The 21,928-nt window shown below is 40.3% G+C and overlaps 2 protein-coding genes across 9 annotated transcripts; one reads left to right on the forward strand and one right to left on the reverse strand.

Moving 5' to 3' along the window:
• The first annotated feature begins 42 nt into the window (after positions 1-42).
• On the forward strand, positions 43-2,153 carry rpl28 (ribosomal protein L28). Of its 3 annotated transcripts, none has more exons than XM_020082617.2 (5): positions 43-129; positions 595-682; positions 1,009-1,132; positions 1,776-1,894; positions 2,016-2,153. In XM_020082617.2, exons 2-5 carry the CDS (start codon positions 602-604, stop codon positions 2,103-2,105), a joined length of 414 nt encoding a protein of 137 aa, XP_019938176.1. In that variant the 5' UTR covers positions 43-129; positions 595-601; the 3' UTR covers positions 2,106-2,153. The 3 variants fall into 3 exon arrangements, with proteins under 3 accessions (XP_019938176.1, XP_019938177.1, XP_069370308.1); XM_020082618.2 differs by having other exon boundaries at positions 97-173; XM_069514207.1 differs by having other exon boundaries at positions 113-169.
• Positions 2,154-6,512: 4,359 nt separating this feature from the next.
• Positions 6,513-20,168, reverse strand: pdcl (phosducin-like). 6 transcript variants are annotated; one of them, XM_020082147.2, is made up of 14 exons: positions 19,923-20,161; positions 19,704-19,787; positions 19,568-19,606; positions 17,976-18,092; positions 16,634-16,774; positions 16,400-16,543; positions 15,495-15,676; positions 14,482-14,565; positions 14,009-14,255; positions 13,252-13,538; positions 12,868-13,015; positions 11,721-12,046; positions 8,164-8,297; positions 6,513-7,910 (listed from the first exon to the last, which is right to left on the reverse strand). In XM_020082147.2, exons 1-14 carry the CDS (start codon positions 19,927-19,929, stop codon positions 7,313-7,315), a joined length of 2,538 nt encoding a protein of 845 aa, XP_019937706.2. In that variant the 5' UTR covers positions 19,930-20,161; the 3' UTR covers positions 6,513-7,312. The 6 variants fall into 6 exon arrangements, with proteins under 6 accessions (XP_019937706.2, XP_019937705.1, XP_019937704.1 ...); XM_069514197.1 differs by lacking the exons at positions 6,513-7,910; positions 8,164-8,297; positions 19,923-20,161 and adding an exon at positions 18,741-18,825 and having other exon boundaries at positions 11,386-12,046; positions 19,704-19,761; XM_020082144.2 differs by lacking the exons at positions 6,513-7,910; positions 8,164-8,297; positions 19,568-19,606 and having other exon boundaries at positions 11,386-12,046; positions 19,923-20,168.
• Positions 20,169-21,928: the final 1,760 nt, after the last annotated feature.

A 21,928-nucleotide genomic window follows, 5' to 3' on the forward strand; every position in this document is an offset into this window, starting at 1 on the left:
AAATATGTAAAACAAATGTTTTGGGGTTAAATATTTTATTAAAAAGGTGGCTTCAGGTGCGCAGGGATCTCGGATAGAGGTTCCGTAAAGCGGCTTCCGGTCTCTCCGGCCCTTTTCCTCCGCTGAAAGGTAACGTGGTCGCTTCTGTCGCTAAACGCCGATCATTTAAGTTGGTTTGTCTCGTTTCCATGTCTCTATCTTCCCCCTTGAACTAAAGATTATTGTTGTGTTGGTGGTTACACATTAGAATTTGAAGGCAAAGCCCACTTGAAGTTTTAGAAATGTAGAGAAACTGTAATGAACGCGTCGCCCCGGCCAGGCCTCATCGTGCTGAGCCGTGGAGCTAATGTTAGCTAACTGAACAATGGAGAAACCGCAGTTAGAGTTTTGTATTTAAAGTGAAAACTCATCAAAACTGTTCGTATTGTGTATAATCATCTACAACGACTGCATATTCACCGGTGGTTAACTCAAATGTAACTGTGAAGCTAGGCTAGGCTAACACACTCCAGGCTAGCTTCGGTTAATATGGTGTAAGACCGTCTGCAACCTGTCAGGTGTAACTTGACCAACACGTGGCTCTGTTGTGTCCAGGTTCATCATGTCGGCCCATTTGCAGTGGATGGTGATCAGGAACTGCTCCAGCTTCCTCATCAAGAGGAACGGACAGACCTACAGCACCGTGAGTGATCATGTTAATCGATGTGTCAAACGTGTTCTCTACGTGATGTAGCCTCGGTATACTGTTGTCTAGTAATTCAATGTGGACACTGATTTCTTATTGACATTAAAATACTTGAAGCATTTAATAGGAAATCTGACTATATAGTTGTAGTATGCACTGTGAAATTGGGACGAAACATAGACATGAAGCCTTAGTCTAGAAAATGATGTGACAGACCTGGTGTTGATGATGAAATGTATAACTAAGTGTTAAAAGGTTCCGTCAACTGTGATGACACAAGCTGTACGGTGGACCAGTCTCAATTTAACCTATTTATGTAACAGGAAGCCAACAACCTGAAGTCCAAGAACTCCTTCCGCTTCAACGGTTTGGTGCACAAGAAGACTGTTGGTGTTCAGCCAGCGGCCGATGGCAAAGGTGTCGTTGTCGTGCTGAAGAAGCGCAGAGGTAAATTGTTGATGGATGCGTGTAGAGAGCAAATGAGTCGCTAAAAGATTCATTCCACAAAACCTCATTTATTTTTAAACATGACTTAGAATGCTGGTAAAAATGAAGAGCAGTTAAATTGAGTGAAGCATTGTAGCACAAATGTTCACTGAAGATTGATGGATGGATATATTGTTGTTGGATTATTTTATTATGCAACAGGGTATAAAGTGATCAAAAACAAAGAAATTGAACTTCCTATTTTACCACCTGAAAAATTGTATTAATTGGCGATCAACAATTAAAAGTTGAGTAAATAGACAATTAAAGGGAATATTTAAAAAGCAGAAGATGTAGTGAAATGTTTACCTGGTCAGCTTTTGCCACCTGCCTGCTGCAGAATGTGGCTCTTGACTAAAAATAAATCAAAATATTTTTCTTAACCTTGTTCTAGAGTGACTGTTTCCATCAAGTGATTAACTTAGTTTATGTTCTAAATTGTTGAAAGTCAAAAAATCTGATGTTTCTTTCCTTTTAGAGTGAATTTCATGTCTTTCTAATAGTTACCACTGCACTCCTATCTGGAATACTCCTAACATTATATATTTTTGGATCAGTACTTCAAATGAGATTACATTTGAATTCCTGTCCTCTTTTTGCACAGGCCAGCACAAACCTGCAGGTTCTTATGAGAAGATCACAATCAACAAGAACTCCCGTGCCACCCTCAACAGCCTGAGGCACATCATTCGCAAGAACAACTACAGGAAGGATCTGCGCATGGTGAGCTTTGTAGAGTGTACTGGCAAAATGTCAGATTTAGTCTTATATTGTGTTTGTGTGGTGGTTTTGAGTTTGTGCTTCATTTGAAGTAGGTATTTAAAATTATATTTTGTTTCCCCAGGCTGCCCTGCGTCGTGCCAGTGCCATTCTGAAGAGCCAGAAGCCCGTTGTGGTCAAAAAGAAGCGTACCAGGGCTACAAAGACCGCATAAACGAATACAAAGGATGAATAAATAAACATTTTTTTGTTTGGAGAAAAACTACATTGTCCTGAGTCTTAGTTTGTCCCACATAATTGCTGCAGCGTTATTAATAATTATGACTATGGAAATAGCAAAACCTCCCAGTAGGGTGAGCCATGGTCTCCTGGATTATACGAGGGCTCAGAACCACCAAATCTAATGCCGTATCTTGGCATGTTAAAGAAAGTGGGGAAATAAAACTTCCTGGGTCCTTCCTTTATCCTTTTTGGCTACACATTTAATTGAATCTTCCCTCTATGGAATTTTATGGAAATTGCAGCCGTAATGTTTGAGTCTGGCAGACATAGACAAATGGTAATGAATACCTTAGTGTAGGTAAAAATGTATTTGTACTTTTTAGTTCCAGTTTGAAACATGATTCATACTGCAGTTTCTGTAGTGTTGAATCTTATTAATCTTTTGTTCACTTGTTTTTGCACTAAACATGTTTTTTCCATCATGAATAGAAATGGTTCAATAACCAGATCAAGTTCTTCAAGCTGGTTAAGTTTAAATCAGATTTCCATAATTATTCAGATACTAAGTACGGCAATGCAATTTATAGTACACCAATATCTACAGGTTTCTACCAGTTATTTCTATTTAAATGACAGAGAACAACTTGTAATGTACCGGTGATGATGAACACAGCACAGTATGGGACAAATGAGCTGTGGCTAATTAAAATAACAGCAGGATGGCTGTATGTTCTGTGTGGATGTTTTAATTTTAGTTCATATTTGGGCCATAGTGAAATACTGAATTCCTTTGCATTTAAAATAAATTTCTTAAAAACAATAAACCCAAATGTTAAGATTATAGCATATAAGTGTAAAGCATAACATTGTCATCTGAAGCAGATCATGCTGAAACATCAAGGCCTCTTGCTGCAGTCACTGTGGCCACTGGTGCAGAAACATTGGATGGATTTTACAGCACAGCCCACTGGCAGCTTTCCACTCGTGGCTTTGGAAACAAAGAACAAACTGCTGTCACCTCCCCTTGTGTTTAAGCTGATAAAGTGTCCTATGCCGAGCGTGGTGCATCACAGGGTGAGGCATTGTCTGTGAAGATGAGATAGAGACTGTGTGCTGGGACGCTATGAGAGGACTGAGGCTGGTGTTTGTGTTGCTGCCGCTGGCCCTGCTGGTCCTGGAAGGTCAGAGCTTTGAACTGCAGGACACCATCCACTCGCTGATAGAGGAGAACATCCACCTCCATGATCAGCTGGAGAACCTCACCCAGGCCCTCAGGGAACTCAAGCGCATGCTCTGGCATCACCCAAATGGTACTTTTCCACAGGAGACGGGAGCAGGGGTTCATGGGAAACAACATTGTTAGGTTATATTATGGTGCAACAGAAAAATCCAATAATGTACAGTAATATTGTATATAGTATAGCAATACTGTCTTCATTGTAATATTTCAGAGGATTCCTCATGGAACTCACTGCATTCCTTAAATGAGCAATCTTTAAACAATTCATAATTAGTAGAATTTCTGCAGGTTTACTAGTTATATACAATATTAGCAGCTCATTTAAAAACGGAACTTTTTTTATACTGCAGTATTGAAATGTATTGGCACAATTGTCAAAATAATTTCAAAAAATCTTTGATTATTTTCACATCATGTTTCTTTTTTAGTTCTTGATTTAAACTTTATACCAGTTGCCTCATTTTAGAGAATGCTACCCTGTAAAAAAGGAAACAGGGCACCTTAAGCCCCCATCTGCAAACAATTATTATTATTTGTTTCTTTTAAAGTGCATATCGTGCACATAATTGATATTACGGTAGTAAACAATACGGGCAAACCACCCCAGGCTAACCATTCACATCCATTTAGACGCTTTAGTCTCCTGAAAAATTAAGAAGCCGACAACAGGTTTCATGGGACCTTATTAGGATGTGTCTGACTATGGTGTTGTTGCAGGTTCCTGTTCATTGGATTATAGAATTTAAGGGGGTTCTCACAAAACTGTCGTTACGTAACATGGGACCAGACAATCGCCTGCCTTCCCTCCCCTCTAGATGCTTCTGCAGCTGGGCTTAGAGTGTTTGGTCCCCAGGGTCAAAACAACTGTCTGTTTTTTAGTCATTCCACATTCTTTCATTTCCTGTTGGTGTCCAGTCTGTTTTCCCTTAATCCTCTCTTTGCTGCTTTCTATTTGTTCACATTCTCCCCAAATACTCAGGATTCACTAAGCTTTCAGTTGTGTGACCTCAGACTGAGGAATGATTTACCCACACATGATTCTGGTCATTTATTTCACCTGCTTTCATCTGCACTGTGACAATAACACCAGTTATTTGTGTTTTATTGAAGACGCAGATCATCACGAACACCACGAGCACCACGAAGAGGACGTTCAGCACATGTGGGACGAGTGGTCACAACACGGTGCGTATCGCTGCCTCCCCGGGAAACATTTCACTGGATACACAGAGGACTGACACCAGCTGTGAAAAGCTTCCAGCAGATTAACAGCATCGAGTGGACAAGTTGTGGCAGAGGCCACACCATTAGTTGGCATTGATTTCATGAGGATGTGGGCTGCAGTTTGACTTAACAGGTCATGGTAGCACCTGAGGGATAATGAAATGATTTGTTAATCAGCTAGGGCCTGATGAGGCTTCAAGCAGATACATGCTCTCTCTCTCTCTCACTCTCTCTCTTACTATCTTTTGCTCTCGCTCGCTCTCTCTCTCTCTCTGACCCTCACTTGCTCTCACTCTCTCTCTATCACCCTTATTATTGTCCTTAAAACAAAAAGCATGTTACGACAGTTCCCCAACTCTTCCCGGTCCCCTGCTCCTTTTCTTCTCTCCCCTCTTTTCCCCCCACCTCTCCTTTCTCCCTCATTTTTCTCCACTCACTCAGATGCCCCCCTGCATTATGTTTTTTCTCTCCACAGTTGCCAGTGTGTTTGCTCTTTGTGGGAACTGTTAAATTTCTTTACAATATTTTAAGGTCTCAACTTCACTATGAAAGGTGCCTTGAGAAAATGACTGTTGTGTTTCGATTAAATGTTTGTTGCTCATTGGATAGTAAAGATAAAGCCCCTGTATGAGCGAATGTATCCTTTTTCTCCTCCTCTCAGGCATCAGTGCAGAAACCCATCTCTTGCTGGAACATGTCTTTTGTGGACATGACCTGCATGGCTCAGCGTCTCCCTCCCTCCATGAGGAGACAACCCTCCTGCTGCTGACATTACCCTGCCTCGCCCTGCTGCTGATGAGCTGCGTGTGGGCCGCCTGAGCCCGGTGTCGCTTCTCATGGCCCAGTGGGTATAAGAGCAGAACTACAGTGTGTCATTATAACATAGCGGAGTGATGAGTTGTGATATTGTTGCAGAGATCAGTGCTAACTGTGGTTCTTCCTGCTCCGAGTGATTACTTTCCTCAACCTGTGTGAGCTAAAACACCTGGAGCAGAAGAGTTGGAGCCTGTTGATGCTGATGTGTCATCACAGAACCAGATTATAGCAGGTTAAACCCTGAGTCTCATCTCAGTACTCCCATTGTGCTCATGAGACCAGGTGATTTTTTAAACTGATGCTTTCACTCAGTAATCTTGCTATGATGGTGATGATAATGGGAATTAATCATATAAGATACTCTTATATACATATATATATATATGTATTATATATACTCTTTTTTAACTCAGTCTATAACTTTGGCTGCTATGCATCTAACCAAAACAAAATAGACTTCTGCTTTATATATATATATATATATATATATATATATATATATATTATATTAAGTAGTAATTTACGCTACTTATTTCAACTGTCTAGTGTGATGGTTGTATTGGAAAAAAAATCAGAGACTTTGAGAACAAGGTCATAATATTGTGAGAGTAAAATTGTAATTTAAGAAGAAAATATTTTTTTTTTAGAAATTAACAAGCAAAGTGAACCAATGCTTTAAAAATGTAGATACTACTATTGACTTGTACTGATCTGTGAATACAATAAATGGCTACAAACTCAGGCAGCTCAGTGTGTTGTTGAACTAACTGTGACCATATTAAAGCAGCATTCACTGGTGTTTTTACACATGGAGGCAGCAGGAGAAGCTGTAACTATTATGACAATATTCTCAATTTATGAAGTTGTTGTAGTGGATGTGCAAAAGAACAGTAACTTTGTGATATTTACAGATAGAGGCTGAAAATTGACAGTTGTGTTGAAAAACCATCAGGAAGAAATAGACATGCATGCACTTCCTGTGAATCTGTAATACTTATGCAATCTTAATCCAGTGCAGGAAACAGACTGCCTTTGCCATTATAAAACCACGTGATAAAGCTCCTTTAGTTTATTGAGCATTATTTCATAACTTATAATGAAGATGCAACAGGCAGTGAGTCCAAAGACTTTAAACTTTATTATTCTTACTATTTGAAATGGTACAGCACATATAAAAGTTATAAAATGAACTTAAAGTCAGAGGGTTGTTGAATGTTTCGTATTCGACAGAGTGACACAGATGATACAAAGAGGATGCACATGGATCAAAAACAGGAAAATGTGTTTTAAAGGACCAGTGTGAAAGAATTTAGGGGGATCTAAGAAAAAATTATTCATATCTACGTTTTTATTTGTGCATGATCACTAAGATAATCATAAAGAAAGGCTCCTCTTCCACCTCTTCCCATGTTGTACCACCACATTCTACAGTAGCCAAGAGAGGACAAGCCAAACACTGGCTCTAGTGAGGGCCTTTAGCATTTTGAAGGGTTGATTAGAGGTGTATTCAGGTGGTTGCAATCTGGAATCCTACCACTCGATGCCACTAAATCCTACACACGGGTTCCTTAACACAACAAATAAATAGTTGACAGTCAAAGCTCAAACAAAACATTTAAACTACATATACAGCATTCACACTGTGCTTAACAAATGGCTATTTTTACTCTCATTAAATATAACTCATATTTACCATGGAATGATTAATGCCCACTGGACCATGATTTCTGTGCATTTACTCTTCACTCTGCTTCAGTGTTTCTAGTATGTTGCTTAGTGAAAATTAAATGTAAACAATCCTGGCTCAGTCCATTATCACATGGGGTCCACATAAATATGTAAGAATGATGTATTGTCCATGCAGACTGTACGTACTCTATTCATTCCCAAGCACACAATGTATTTAAGATATCATTGCTCTAGTCAATATCAAGGTCAGAGTCCTCATCACTCGCAATGTTCTGTATGATGGCTCCATTGCGAACCGTCTTGGGGACCATCGGGGGCTTGTCAGGCAGCAGGCCGTATTCCTGCAGCAGGGCCTCCAGGTCCACAGCAAAGAAATCTTCCCCGAGCTGGTCTGTGAGCCGAACAAAGTTGCCGATCAGGTCTCCTTCTTTGTATACAAGCAGAGCGGGCAGAGCGCTGTCTCTGAACAGTGCGCTGGTGCTGATGGCCGAGCTGCGGACGCTGCAGAACTTCACCAGTGGGTATTCCTGAGCCAGACACAGCAGGCTGCCACTCATGGCCTCACAGCCCGGGATGTCCGGCTCGTAGATGTGGATCATGACCAGCGTGCTTTTATCCTCTTTGTCTAAAGCCTCCAGGAAGTCCTCGCCACTGGTGAGCTCATAGACCTGCTCGAAGCGTTTACCGCGGCAGAGCTGGCGCCGCATCTCTTCAATGCGCTGCATACGGTAATGTTGGAGGAAATCTTCATCATCCTCGTCTTCCTGGAGCATATTGTACTCCTGCATTGTCATCTGTAGAGTATAACAGATTACAAGATTGATATGACTCCTGTGTTGGTTTATGATTAATATTAATCTTCAACCAGCTGCCAGCTACCTTAGCTTAGCTGCCCAGAAATGGACAACGCAACCAGTGTGGTTCTGTCCAACGTAACAGATTTACACTATCAACAAGCATTTCTTTCACATGTGTGTATTTCTTCACCATCCTACTTACTTTGCCTTTAATTTTTTCCTGCAGCTCTTTTTGTTTGTCCTTGTCTTTTTCCAGGTCTAGGTCAGAGCGGCAGGTCATCGACAGTTTCTTGATCAGTCTCTCCATCTCTTTCTTCTGCTCTTGTTTCTGTTCCACCTCCAGCTGCTTGTATTTCCTCCAGTCATTGATCACGCCCTTTGGTCCTGAGAAGGAAGAGCCAACGTCACTGTCATCATACTAACTACTATAACCATGAACCATGTCCTTACTAAATATGATGTCCATATAAATGTTAAATGCAGCATTGATAGATTGATTTAGTATTGGATACAAAAAGACGTTGGGTATGATTCTATATACTAAGAGGACTTAAATAATAATGAAAATAATCATTAGATTCAGCTCGGGGGTCTGTATTTATGATATCTTATACCTGTGTTAACAGCACTTCCATCAGCGCTGTAGTCGATCTCAGGCTCAGCGACGTTAGCGTCCCTGATGGTCTTGTTCTCCCCATCCTCATCCTCATTGTCACTGCCTTCATCCTCACTGCTGCTGTAGTAGTACTGCAGCTTCTCTCCCAGGATCTTGTCGTCCAGAGTCGTCATGACAACAGCTCACCTAAGTAAAAGAGTTACTACTGTGGGAAACAGGACACTGATACGAGTCTCTGAACAAATTTTGACTGCTTTCATATAAAACGGTATTATTAAGTATCTGTTTATTCTTATTATCAACTTGACTGAAAGCTAATCCTACATCTTTGCATTGCCGGCAAGGGAAAGTGTGAGTATTAAGCAAAATCAATAATATGAACTAATCTAATTTTTTTTTTTCTTGAATTCACAGATGGTATTGTAAACTAAGCAAAATCTTAATTCTTGTGTAATCAGACTAGAGCTACAACTATTATAGATACATTAAGTAGTTGATGGAAAAATTACAACAATTAGAAAACTATTTAGTAATCGATTGATAATTTCCCATTATTTATCAAGCAAAAATACCAAATGTTTGCTAAAACGTGAGGATTTATCGAGACAAAACTACCAATTGTGTTAATGTTCACTGTGTTGCAGCCTCACAGATTGCACCTCTACAGATTAACAGCAGTCTTATCACTCAAATTCAGACAGAGCACATGAATCAGTGAAGCGTAATAATCCACCATGACAGCCATCCAAGTTGTTATGGGTCAGAAAGAGCTTATTTCAAAAATAGGACATTCTAACTATGCATAGCTTTGACTTTAGTGTGTCAGTGAATAAACCTTGAGCCTAAAGGTCTTTAATGATGCACTGAGCCGTAGAGAAAGCAGCTCATATGCACAGATGGAGAAACGAGGAAGCACACACCCTAGATAAAACCCTTCTCACTTAAATAGCTGTCAGGCTGTTTGATAACAGATATAATGTCATAAAACTGTGCACAGCTCTTTTGTCTAATCTGACTGACATCCGGTGACAATGAACGATAATAAACATCCCCTACCTTTACCTATCATTCCTCAAACATATTTAAACAGTGGGGCTGTGGTTAGCAGCTACAGTAATTGCTATAGGTGCTGGTGTGACAGCTAATCAACATTAGCTAACTGTTCACGGGTCACTGTTGTTTCCTCAAGTAACTCCACGCTTCTGCACAGAGGACAGAGTCAATCCTATTATGCTGCTTATTGAGTGAGACAGCGGGCGAACCAGCAAACTCTATCTGCGTTTGCGAAAGTCAGCTAAGTGAGCGTTAGCCGACTGAACTAGCTAACGCTGGTTCGTAAACATAAGCTACGGGTTACCGAGCCGACCGTTCAATACGACTCGATTAAGACACTATACACTGATATTAATGTATGCAAAATACTCACAGTTTGTTTTTAATCCTACCTGGATGTTAATGCCAACCGGTGCTAGTAATAAATCCCCTGCTCCCACCGTTCACTCGGGCTAATGCTAGCTTTAGCCACCTCAAGCCACTATGACCGAACTGTGCTGCCTTCACGCCCCACAGAGCTGTAGTAAATCTGAAACATAAATGCAAAGACAGCCCACGTTTGCCGAGGAGGTGCGACCTCGGCATTACTCACACTGAAATCCACTTAAACAACTAGTGGCGACAGAATATTGTTGTGTGTTACAGCAGCACACAGTTTTCCTCAAATCAGCACATTTGCGTTTCGTTTTATTGTTACATCAGTAAAAACTTTGACTTCACCGAGGGTACGTAAAGACAACAGGCAAATGTGGTCTATCCCAGTGACGCAGGACATTTTGCATATTAACAGATATGTCTCCTTCCCTTGGTCTTTGCCTCAGAAAATGACAAGAGTTGAAATGAATTCAAATAAAAACACTTCTGTAATGTTATAATGTCTGGTCATTGATTGTTATTGAGTTCTCATTTTATCATGTACAGAGAAACCATGTTCAGACTTTCTAGAGTCCATCCATCATTGCAGATTTTGTTTTGGTTGATGGAGTCTATTCATTTTTACTTGCTAAATATCAAATTCACAGATGAAAACTTGGTTCAAACCTAAACCACTCATTCCAGTTAAATAACGGAATAAACTTAGTGAATATGTCAATGCCCTCAAATACACAAAGTGTTCTAAAGCCATAAAGACTTAAAGACTGAACATATTTCCTGGGCTCCATGTGTTCACCTCTGTCATTCAGGACATTCAATTTGCTATTGTGCTTTGTTTCTAGTAAACTTCATATTTTCTCTAACCTTTTCATTTAATTCCAACCGTCCTTTTAATGATCATCCTGGAGAGGATTTTCATTTTCCTACTTGTTGCTGCCAGCTGCCCCAACTATTTGGGCTTGGCTCTGGTTTACAGACCCACACAGAACATGCTGGAAGTATGCAGTTCCAACCTTCAAAACTGGATGGCAGTATAATTATGAAACATACTTGTTCTACTACCACTACTGCTAGTTGTAGTCTTCAACTACATATTATTCCCTTTCTTTAAAAATCATATAATCAGTTTTATCTACAAATTATACATATATTGTACCATGTATTATACAAATACTAGAATATGGTTTCACTCTCTATGGGTGTGTTTTTACTGGCTGGTTTCTGACATAAATAAACCCAAATGTGACTGTAGTTTACTTAACATAAATGTTTCTAGCTTTGAGATACCCATTGCTTCAGTTTTAATGTGTTTAAACCCTGCTGTACATTCTTCTTACTGAAAAAATAACTATTGGGCTAGTCTCTCTTCTGTTGCCATTAGTATGTGGTGTCAGGCCAAAAGAAACACTGGACTCATGAGAAGGTGCAGATGAATGGAAAGTGAAAACAAACAATAACCCACTTTGTGTCTATGGTTTTTATTTCTATGAATGTACATTTTGCATAAAAAAAAACAAAAACCTACAAATAAACTTACAGACGTTACATACCTATATGTGACTAGACAATGTGAACATGTATTGATGATAGTATTTCAGCCATCAGACACTAAGCATTTAACACAAATTATATGCTTATATGTTTCTGTGTCCCTTGTCTCCAGTGTTGATCAAACTAGCATTACTGTGTGCTCTCCACGCAAAGCATCTCCAACGCTTGTTTGTGTTTTAGCAGCCACCTCTTCTATCTTCATGTTTACTCTACGTCTGGTGTCTGTCATAGCTCATCAGTCCATACTTTACTGTCACTTTTCTCCTCTGTGGGAACTCTAAAGGCCACATAAGGACACGTCCTGGTATTCAGGCAGACCAGCTTTTTTAGTGTGGCAGAGTTCACTATGTCAAAGCCGACTTTGCCTCCGAAGGTGCTGGGCTTCCAGTAATTTGGAGAACACAAGGGATTTCCCAGAAGCCCCTTGAGGGAGAAGGGGGCACCCATCTCCACCATGCTCTCTCCAAATATGTTCTTCGGTCGTGTTCTCTCCAACATCAAGCCAGGATAAAATTCAAGAGCATCGATGTCACCGTAGTATTCTTCAAGCATACTCGCAATCTCTTCATTATCTGCAAAAGTAATCACAAGTAGAGAACAGTTAATGCTAGCATATACATAAGTGTAAGTATTCATTCATAGATTTTATGTCACACTAGTATGGCCTAGCATTGGTCCGGCTGCCACCATCTTGCTCTTTTGATGTCACTTAGAGCCAGAGACAGGGCAGTAGTAATTGTTGTGTCATAACAGTATAAGCAAAACTAAACTTGTTTGAAAAAATCATATTTAACAACATCAGTGTGATAAGAACTATCTAAAATGACAGAAACTGTATATGTTGGCCATTTTTGACTTTTTATTTTAACCCATGTCCCATCTGCAGACAAGGAGGAGGCAAGGTTTATGACTTATACTGTGACCAGCCACCAGGAGGCAATCAAGACACTTTGGCTTCCTCCCATACAGTATATGACATAGACACAAGTTTAGCATTTAGCTCAATTAAGTAATCCTACACTAAGGTCCCGGATATATAGTCTTAATTCTGTTAATAAATTAATATGCTAAAACGACCTGATGAAAGTCAGCATACAACATCAAATACATTGAATTATCCACATGCATACAGTGCACTGTATGAGAAGCAGTGCAGAATATCAATTTAGGACCGTGGTAAAAAATGTCTTCCAAGGTTTCCCCTCACAGAAAAGCAGGTGTAGGAAAACATTGCGTTTGCAATGAATAATATTCTAAGGAACATAATGAGAACTTGATAAGATGCCTTGTATTTCAAGAATGTACTTGTTCAGCTGTTCTCGTGAACTTGTTGAAGTCATTAATCACAGGCTCTCTGCTGTGTGTGGTCTGGACACAGAACGGTTTTACTCACCAGTGAATTGTTTGAACGACGTGTAGGGCTTCAGGTTGAAGCGCTTCCTGTACTCGTTGAAGGGCTGAATGCGGAGTTGGCGGGACTCCTTTATGGCTCCCACTGCCACTCTGGTCACCACAGCATTGATGTTATGACCCCCGCCTATCTGTGGGATGAAAGGACATCATACACAATACAATATGAATGAAGCTTTAAAAATCGCGTTACATGTTATCTTTGGATGAAATGCGCATTAAAAGAAACATTCACACATTACTAATCACATCCTGTTACACACAGATTTTTCTGTATTTTTCCCCTAATATATAAAAAATTATATGAGTTAAACACTTAGTTATAACAATATATTCTTCTTTGTATATTAGTTTTAATGTTTGTTACCTGTCCAGCAACCTGCCGCGAGAAAGCATCCACCAGCTTTTCGATGCCGTAGTGTGTGAGGACAGACGTGTTGAAGAGGAACTGTGGGTACGATAGCTCGTCTCCATCAATAAAGAAGCTGTCGGGCATCAAGGGGTGCCAGTGGTAGAGCTGGCTGAACTCCAGAGCGATGCGGTTGCTGTACTGAAACTGGGCGCTAAACAGCAGGGTGGGATCAAATTTCAGCTGCAGCAGGTATCCACTGAGGTGCTGCACGTACTCCTCTATCACGATTTTGATGGTCTCACCTGAGAGAGCCAAAAGAAGAGGGCAAGTGATGAGTAAAATGCATTAACCTGATATTGAGTCACAGCTGGACTGTTTCAAACATCAACAAAGTTTGGGTGCATGCCTGGGCTTATGTGGAGGTGTGCTAACATACACCTAAAGAAATCGAGTGAACCAACACTAAGCAAACAAGATAAAAACTGAAAAATCATCTTCAATACATTGTTGGAATAGCTTGACATTTTGGGGAATAAACCTTTTGCTAACTGAGCTTTAGATGACATTAAAAAAAAGAAAGTAAAGTTCAGGCTGATGAATGAATATGTTACATTACACAGTACAGAGTACAAAACCTTTAAGTAGTTGGCATCACTCTGAGACAGACATGAGATTGGTATCACTGTTCTTATGTATCTCAGCAAGAAAACAAATCAACACACAGTATTACCCAGAATGTCAAACTATTCCTTTAAAATTGTGCCCAGCTCACCAATGATGATCAAACGTGAGGTCTGGAAAAGCTGCTCGTCGTCCCAGATGGGATGTTCTGCCTTCAGGATGTCACAGACTCGGTTATGCTCTCTCAGCCACAGTGTGGCGTACATTCCCAAACCAGGGAGGAGTCCATACACTTCCTGACCAATGGCGATCTGATGCTCAGGGGGGACCCCAGGGGGGTAACTCATCTTCACTGGTGCATCAGCTACAGAAGGAGGGTAGACCTCGCCATCAATTAACTAATGGGGGGAAATAGTAATGTTAATTAATTATACAACAACAACTCACTGCAAAATATTCTTTCCCCTTCATCTGAGATTGTATTTCTAGAACATGACAATTGAAAACTCAACACATTTACATCAATCATATCTGGCAGGTGCTGCTCAGGACAAACTTAAACCTTAAAAACACAAAGTTGTGCTCAACATGTTGCGATAAGTCTCAATATGTTTTCTCTTTCACCTGATACTTGAGCTTTCCATCCTTATGAAGCCTGAGCTGGAGCTGACGTTTTAGATTGTCTCCATAAATGTGCCCTGCATCCACCTGTACACATGACAAAAAATACAAAAATAAAATTCAAAACTACTATTTCTTTCATTAAAAATTGACATTATATGCATAAATACAAATGCATCGACTAAAAAGACAAACATTGGTGTAGAATTCTATGAAGTTTTTCTACTTTCACTCCAAACAACAAAACTGTCATGAAATCACAATGAATTATTAACTCTGTTCAATAAATGACAATAACTGTTGCCTTTCTGTCATTAGCAACATAGCCCCATTTACAAAAACACATTTCCATAAGAAACCATAAACCCTTATCCCCCATGTGCACATATTTTTGCCCCTGCCTGTTTGTGTGTTTGGAAAAAATAAATCAACAATGCATGGATGGATTTTCACGAAATGTGATATTTATATTACATGAGAGGGTAGCTCCAGATGATTAACTTTTGGAGCTGATAACTATAACTATTAACTATAAAATATAATAAATATAAAGCTACCACCAGCAGCCGGGTAATGGAATCACTGGTTCTAACTATAACAAATTATACATAAAATGTTAATTAATGGACTTTAGAGGTCCAGTTGTAAGACACACACATTAAACTTTTAAAAAGATAGCAAATGGCGTAGATTGCTTTAAAACTGTCTCATTTTTATCACTCATGAAGAGCCTCCTCTTGTTGTGTTAGCAGGTTTGTGTTCCCCTGTGTCAGTACCATTGTGGTGTTCTCCAAGGATCAATTCTCAGCCCACTGACGTTTACAACTTACATGCTTTCCTTTAATCAGAGGATAAAAAACATCTTTGTTATTTTATGTTTTTATCTAATCATAACAGTATCATGTCCTTATGTTTTATTATTTAATTTCTTTTGACTACCTTTTACCATTAAGACGAGTGCTAATCAAGTAAACTGTATTATGATTTAGTAGAATAAAAGCTGTAAGAGGACTAACCCCATGTGCAAGAGCCTTAGTGAAGCCCAGGCCCATGCGATTGTAGGTCTTGAAGAACTGGTGGGTGAAGTGCTGTGCGAAGAAAGCGAACATGAGGTTGGAGCCCTGGGGGTCGGGTCTGAACGTCCTTCTCTTCAGCAGCTTCTCAACCAGCAGCTCAGGGTCAGGCAGCGAAGCCTTGCCTAAAAAGAGACAGCATAACGTTGCACACGGCACACGGCGCAGATACATCACACCTCTAGTCATAATACTAAAACAGTCTGTTTGTGAAAACAGTACTGATACAGTGGCCACATCTCACTGCACCTCGGAACCATTCAAGGTCAATAATCTGCATGCACTGTATTTCACTGTGGTGAGAGGTTTCATGTCACTGACAAAACACTGGGCAAAGGTCATGTTCTGTATTTGATGATACTGATGCTGTCACATATTATGTTTCACAGTTTCATTTATCAACATTTGACGTTCTAACGCCGAATCCTGCACATTTAGAGCCAGAGTCTGCAGCAGCGATCAGGGGGAGGAGGTGTGGTCGTGAGATACCACCTATACATGAGTTTGACCAAATGTGAGTCAGTATCAGCTGTCAATCATGACGTTTCACACTGTTTGTATATCAACAAATTCAAACTTATCAGGAAAAATGAACACTCGAAGAAACATCAGTGTAATAAGAACTACCTAAAATGGCACATACTTTGAAAATGTTTTATTTGACGAGTACTGGCAGGGTGATGCTTTGGCTTAACTTTTATGGAGCAGTCACGTCGTCCAGTCTATGTTCATGATACAAGCATATCTGTAAGTGATGTTGCATAAATGCTCATTATAAATATAGTTTCTAATTAAGTTTAAGTTAAAAAAATTAATCAATTTAAATTCAATAAATTTGAGTGTCTGACCTTTGACCCCCATAGGTGTGGGACAATCAGCTGGTACCGGGGGCAGCAGCCGAGTGTAGTAGCTCACGTTATAGTAGGATTCCCAGCTGAGGTAGCTGTACTTTGAGTTGAAGGTTGGAGGGCTTGGTATTAAGTTGGACCTGACTGTTCACACACAAAAAAAAAATCAGGTCATCAGATAACTTTCTAATTTGTGACATCCAGCGGAATGACTTTCTTTTAGCGACTCCCAACCTGTGAGCACCAGCCGCATGAGAACCTCCCGCAGGAACGTGTGATTGATGATGTCCCAGAGCCAGTGGAAATGGGTGAGAATATAATGTACCACATCTGGGCTGGGCTTGAAGAACAGACGCACTCTGGTCCAAAACTCGGCTGCAGTGAAAGGACAAGGAAATAAAACACTCTGTACGATAAGCAAGGATGGATGCCTGGAGAAAGGGCCCAAAAACTCCAGACTTACTGTGTGCCAGTTGGTTTGTGTTAATCAAACCGTATCCAGTTTTAATACCTATATTATATTATTTCACTTTTGTGCTTTGTCCCTTATGTTGAATTTCTCAAGTACAGTAATTTCATCAAATTACCACAGAGAAAATCTGGCGCTGTGTTGCATTGTAGGAAAACAAAGGACGTGGTATGAGTCCAGGGAGAATCCATTACATTTTGGCAACATAGTGTTTTTCAACATTTTCATAGATTTAATTGTAGGTTTAACAAGTGTGTAATCCCATGTATTGAGGTTCTGCCCTATTTAGATAGAGCCTTAATGAAAACGATTAAACTATTAATGGTCCTTGATGACAACAAAAGGCACGTTTAGGGGACTGATATTTATTACTGTGAGTAATTTGGTGCAAATCCAAATATGCAAAAATCTATTGAGTTTAAATAAGGTTCTTGTTGGGTCATGGTGGAAGTATGCACTTAACTGGTTATACAATAATATAATAATTATTTGCTGACTCATTTCCTTTTTTACTGCAACAAATATTTTAATTTGACCACAAGAGAGTATGCAAGTTTATTTGGAAAAAAAAAATCACACTATCAGTTTACGAGAATAAATATGACAAGAATGACTCAATCCATCACCATCCACTACCGCTCCATTGCATTTCCATTGCATTTCCCCTTATCCTGTTTGACATTGCTTCTCTCTCCCTCTATCTTGCACAACCAAAGCAATGGTTTATTGTCCTTATGCCGAGTGAATGTGATGTAACTGCATAACTATCAGCCATATACATCACATCAAATCATTGTCTCTAGTGTGTGAGTGCTCCTTGTTAAGGAGAAGTGGAGCGGCAGAATTAGTAGATGCTCCGGTGCAGGGCTCATCCAGCTGCTCTCTTTCTGGCAGAAGCTCCTGTTTTTTCTCCAATTTTTCCTCCAAATATTTGGGACTAGACGAGAATTCCTAACTCTGAGGAGCCAGGCTATGTTGCACTATTTCCTGTTTTAACAACAACAAAATGAAAGCCCTTTCATCAGCCAACCATCCTGACCCCTTCTAGCTCCAACACAAAGGAATGAGATGATATTTCAAATTCCGCCAAAAGCTGCTCTCACTCACGGACGGTGCAGTTTTCTCCTTGGAAGCCGGTGCGGGTGCAGTCACACTCATACTTGTCCTCAGTATACCTGACACACACACCCCAGTGCTGACAGGGGAAATAGCAGCACGGGTTCACTGTGGAAAACGAGAAGTGGAAGAAACTGTGAGAAAGTGGAAAAGAGATCAAACATCATGCTGACTAGCTTAAAACATCTGTGGCTTGGACAGTGATTTATCCGCCCACTTTAACATCTGTCTCGGATTAGATCATCACTTCTTCCCCAAAAAGGACTTACTTTTATTCAAAACATCTGCCTGTGAGGTAATTCCATTTTAATACCCCTAGTACAGTTCTTGCTCTCAGGTTTTCAGGAATATTGTGGGAAATACTGTCAGAATTTGGTAAAAAAAAACATGCTGCATAAAAGAAATTTGAATACCATGGCACTTGAAGGGTATTTTGAGGAAAGTTTATTTGAGTTGAGTTTATTCCCACATATTACCAAACGATGTCTCTCAACTGTCCTGGAGAGAGATACGACTGCTTGAATCAGACATTCCTACATTGATTTATGCACAGATACCTGAGAATTCATAATATTATAGAATAGCTCAGGGAGTAGCTCCAGTGATAAATGCATGATAAAAAGAAACATGACTGTACACAGCCCCCAGGCCTTTCTGTCTACCAGCAGCATACTCCAGCGCCACACACTGATACTATCTGATTCCACGGGTCAGATGAAGTTCAAATGTATGAAGGGTTAAATAAACCTCACACACCCTCTATCGTGCTACAGATTCAGATGTGAGGAGGAATCACTGTCTCCAAGTCGACAGTAGTAAATCCCCCAGTGATTGGCCTCCACTGGAAAAAAGAAACAATGTCATGCTGAGAAACAAGAGGACCTGGAGCTCGTGGAAGCAGAAATCAGATGCAAATGAAAAAGAAACAAGGAGGTGAAGGTTTTTCTTCACAAGTATGTGTGAGGTCTTGGCCTGAGGGCAGAATGGTATCATAGTATGTAGCTCAGAGGTGTGACACGGGGGTGGGGGGTTGTGACTGCACAGGTCAGGCTGGAAAAGTCTGTTCAGGGGCTTCATTGCAAGAAATGCATGTAAACTCAATGACAAGTAGTGAGGCATATTGAAATCTTGTCCAGATTAAATGCTGAGACCTGAAAAAGGCTAATATGAAGGTAAAATACAAAAAGAGGCTCTGCAGTCATCCTCCTTTATTTTGATCTGTTCTAGAGGAGGAATAAAAAGTTAAACATGGAGTTTTATACATAATCTTTTTTTAGAGTCTCTTCAAGAGGCTAAAACAAGCTAGGACAATACATAATGAAGCTCTGCACAGTCTGCAGTGATGTGTTTTCCTTTTTATGAGCCGTTTCAGAAGATAAATAATGTGTTCAACATGACTTAATATACATAATCTTTCAGTTGTGTCTCCTCTTGCTAATGAAATGATGTCATTGTTACCAGGCCTGTCAGGACCTGTCTTGGATTACAGGAATGTCTGCAGGCATGATGGGCCACATAAATTAAGTGTATTTAAAGGAAGACCTGAGGGAGGGATAATGAAAAATACAGGCATGCAGGCTCACCGATTCCTGCATGTGTTTCCTGCGGAAGACCTCTGGCAGCTGTAAGAGCCACAAAATGACCAGACTACAGCAAATGTGATGTTATTACAATGCAGGTACAACAGTGGTGGGTCCAACCTGCTGACCTCTCACCCACCTGTGCTGGATGTAACCTCATCTCCCAGGCATGCAGGCTCCCGCAGCAGCAGGAGCAGGACACACACTGATCCTAGGACAGAGGCTTCAGCAGGAAAAGTTTGGAGTCAGTTCAAGTGTTTCATGGGAGCAGAGAGGCACACACACACACACACACACACACACACACACACACACACATATATATAGAACAAGCAACAGCAGCAAGGTTTTTACTCACATCTCATTACAGCAGCCGCAGTTCAGGAGAATCTCATTCCCAACTCATAAAAACTGGAGATAAAGTGAGATAACCCGGAGCAGAGAGATGCAGACAGGCCCACAGCTGTAGAGGAGGAGATCCAGATGTTTTCAGATGGTCAGTGTGAGAGGAACAGACCCAGCAGGAAAAAAGTCTGCTGCCTCTGGGTGCTGCAGCTCCGTCGCACTGCGCCTTCACCTACCCTCACTCACACACTCACTCACACACTCACACACACACACGCCCTCAGAGAGGAGAAAGTGGGACGGTGACTTCAGCCAAGTCTCCGACTCTGTATCGCCCCCTATTGATGTAAACTGGTTACGGACGTCTGTGCACTGCTGAAACAGCATGATCGAATGTTTTTGTCTATCTATCTATCTGTCTCTTTAACTCTCTCTCTCTTTCTCTCTCTATGTATCTATTTATCTATCTATCTGTATATCTATCTGTCTGTCTGTCTGTCTCTCTATATCTCTATCTATCTTATCCATCCATCCATCAATCCATCAAGGATTATGCAAAAACTACCTATGCAATGCAATGGGCCCTGGGTTCCTCCTGGTGCAGAACAATGCCCGGCTTCATGTTGGCAGATTCTGGATGATGAAGGCAGACTCATCAGGAGCATGCTTAGATGTTGTCAGGAGTTGCTGTGATGAAATTCCCGCAAGTTGGATGAGCCAGTGATTTTTTTTTACTCTGATTTTCAGTGTGGTTTTGAATCCAGCCCTCAGTGGGTTGATGATTTTGGTTTCCATTGACTGTTGTAACATCATTTTGTTCTCAACAAATTATACCATGTAGATCTGTAAAGATTTTCAATTTGATTGATTCATTAATCAAGATCTGATGTGATCCCGTACTTTTTTTGAGCAGTGTATTATTCAGCCTCACAACTGAATTCCACAACACTTCTCTAGTTTCAGGGACCTGGGCCACTGCCACAATTACGAAACAGAACTGCTGCAGTCCATCCAAAGTGTTTTCGAGATATTTCAATGATTCCCAGAATCTCATTGCAATCATGGAAAAAAACAGTTCCTTCATTTTAACCAATCATCACATCCAAACTGTGAGAACCATTGTGGATCTTCCTGCTTGTTTCTTTGGCTAGTGTGATGTTTGTTTGAGCAGTATCACTCCAAAAAGAAACCCAGCTCCCAGAGAAGGAAAACATAGGCAGGGTCAGAGTGGAGCAGATCTATCAGTATTATATCTGTGAAGTTGAAAATCTTTATTTTTGTGCATGTGTAAAACTTTTATGAGTACCCAAAGTTACACACTGTACACATGTATAAATCAAATCTTTCACTTGTTAATGATGTAAATCACATTTGTGCCCATTCGGTTCTATTTTCTCTCCATACATTTTAAGTTTTGCTTAAGAAATGTGAGTTTTCTCACCTTTATGAAAAGGTTGTTCCACATTTATTTAGTTATGTTGGTCACACCAGGAAGGTAAAAGATATCTGATTTCTTTTCCATTCTTTTCTGTTAAAATTAAGCCTCAATATTAAAATATATCAAAATATTAGTTACCCTATGTGCAGGTATGCACTAAACTGGAACAGAAAAGCTACATGATGACATCCACAGAGAGTATTTCGGTAGCGCAGGGGAGAAAGCCTGCGGGAGAACCTAGTGAAATGTTATCTGTGACTGGACCTGCCCTCCTCCACTGACTGTGAAGTTCACTGGAAGACAGAACTGCCTGGAAATCATTTGGATTCTTATGGAGCGATATTCATTGCTGCTTGTCTTCACTGTCGCCGAGTCCTCTGACATTTTCCATCTGCAACCATAACTTTTTAATGTTTGAGTCATTTGTAAACAGACTTCCCTCCACACGTCATCTAAGAAATCTCAGCATTGTTTGGCTCCTGATAAATATTTAGATTAGTTTTGTTGTTGAGAATGTTTGGAAGCTGCTGCGCTGCATTTAAAGCTAGACTCAATTTATCACAGTTGCACTTTACCTAAGT

The sequence above is a fragment of the Paralichthys olivaceus genome, chromosome 18 (assembly GCF_024713975.1).
Source record: "Paralichthys olivaceus isolate ysfri-2021 chromosome 18, ASM2471397v2, whole genome shotgun sequence".
Lineage (NCBI taxonomy): Eukaryota > Metazoa > Chordata > Actinopteri > Pleuronectiformes > Paralichthyidae > Paralichthys > Paralichthys olivaceus.

Bases quoted from the DNA above. Each gene is read 5' to 3' on its own strand.
- pdcl (XM_020082147.2), bottom strand. The intron at 16,775-17,975 runs GTGAGTGAGAGC...CTTTCACTGCAG, and splicing joins AGGAGAAAACTGCACCGTCC to CCGAGTTTTGGACCAGAGTG. The intron at 13,539-14,008 runs GTGAGCTGGGCA...TGGCTCTCTCAG, and splicing joins CTCACGTTTGATCATCATTG to GTGAGACCATCAAAATCGTG.
- rpl28 (XM_020082617.2), top strand. From the start codon at position 602: ATGTCGGCCCATTTGCAGTGGATGGTGATCAGGAACTGCTCCAGCTTC. The intron at 683-1,008 runs GTGAGTGATCAT...TTTATGTAACAG, and splicing joins ACGGACAGACCTACAGCACC to GAAGCCAACAACCTGAAGTC. The intron at 1,895-2,015 runs GTGAGCTTTGTA...TTGTTTCCCCAG, and splicing joins ACAGGAAGGATCTGCGCATG to GCTGCCCTGCGTCGTGCCAG.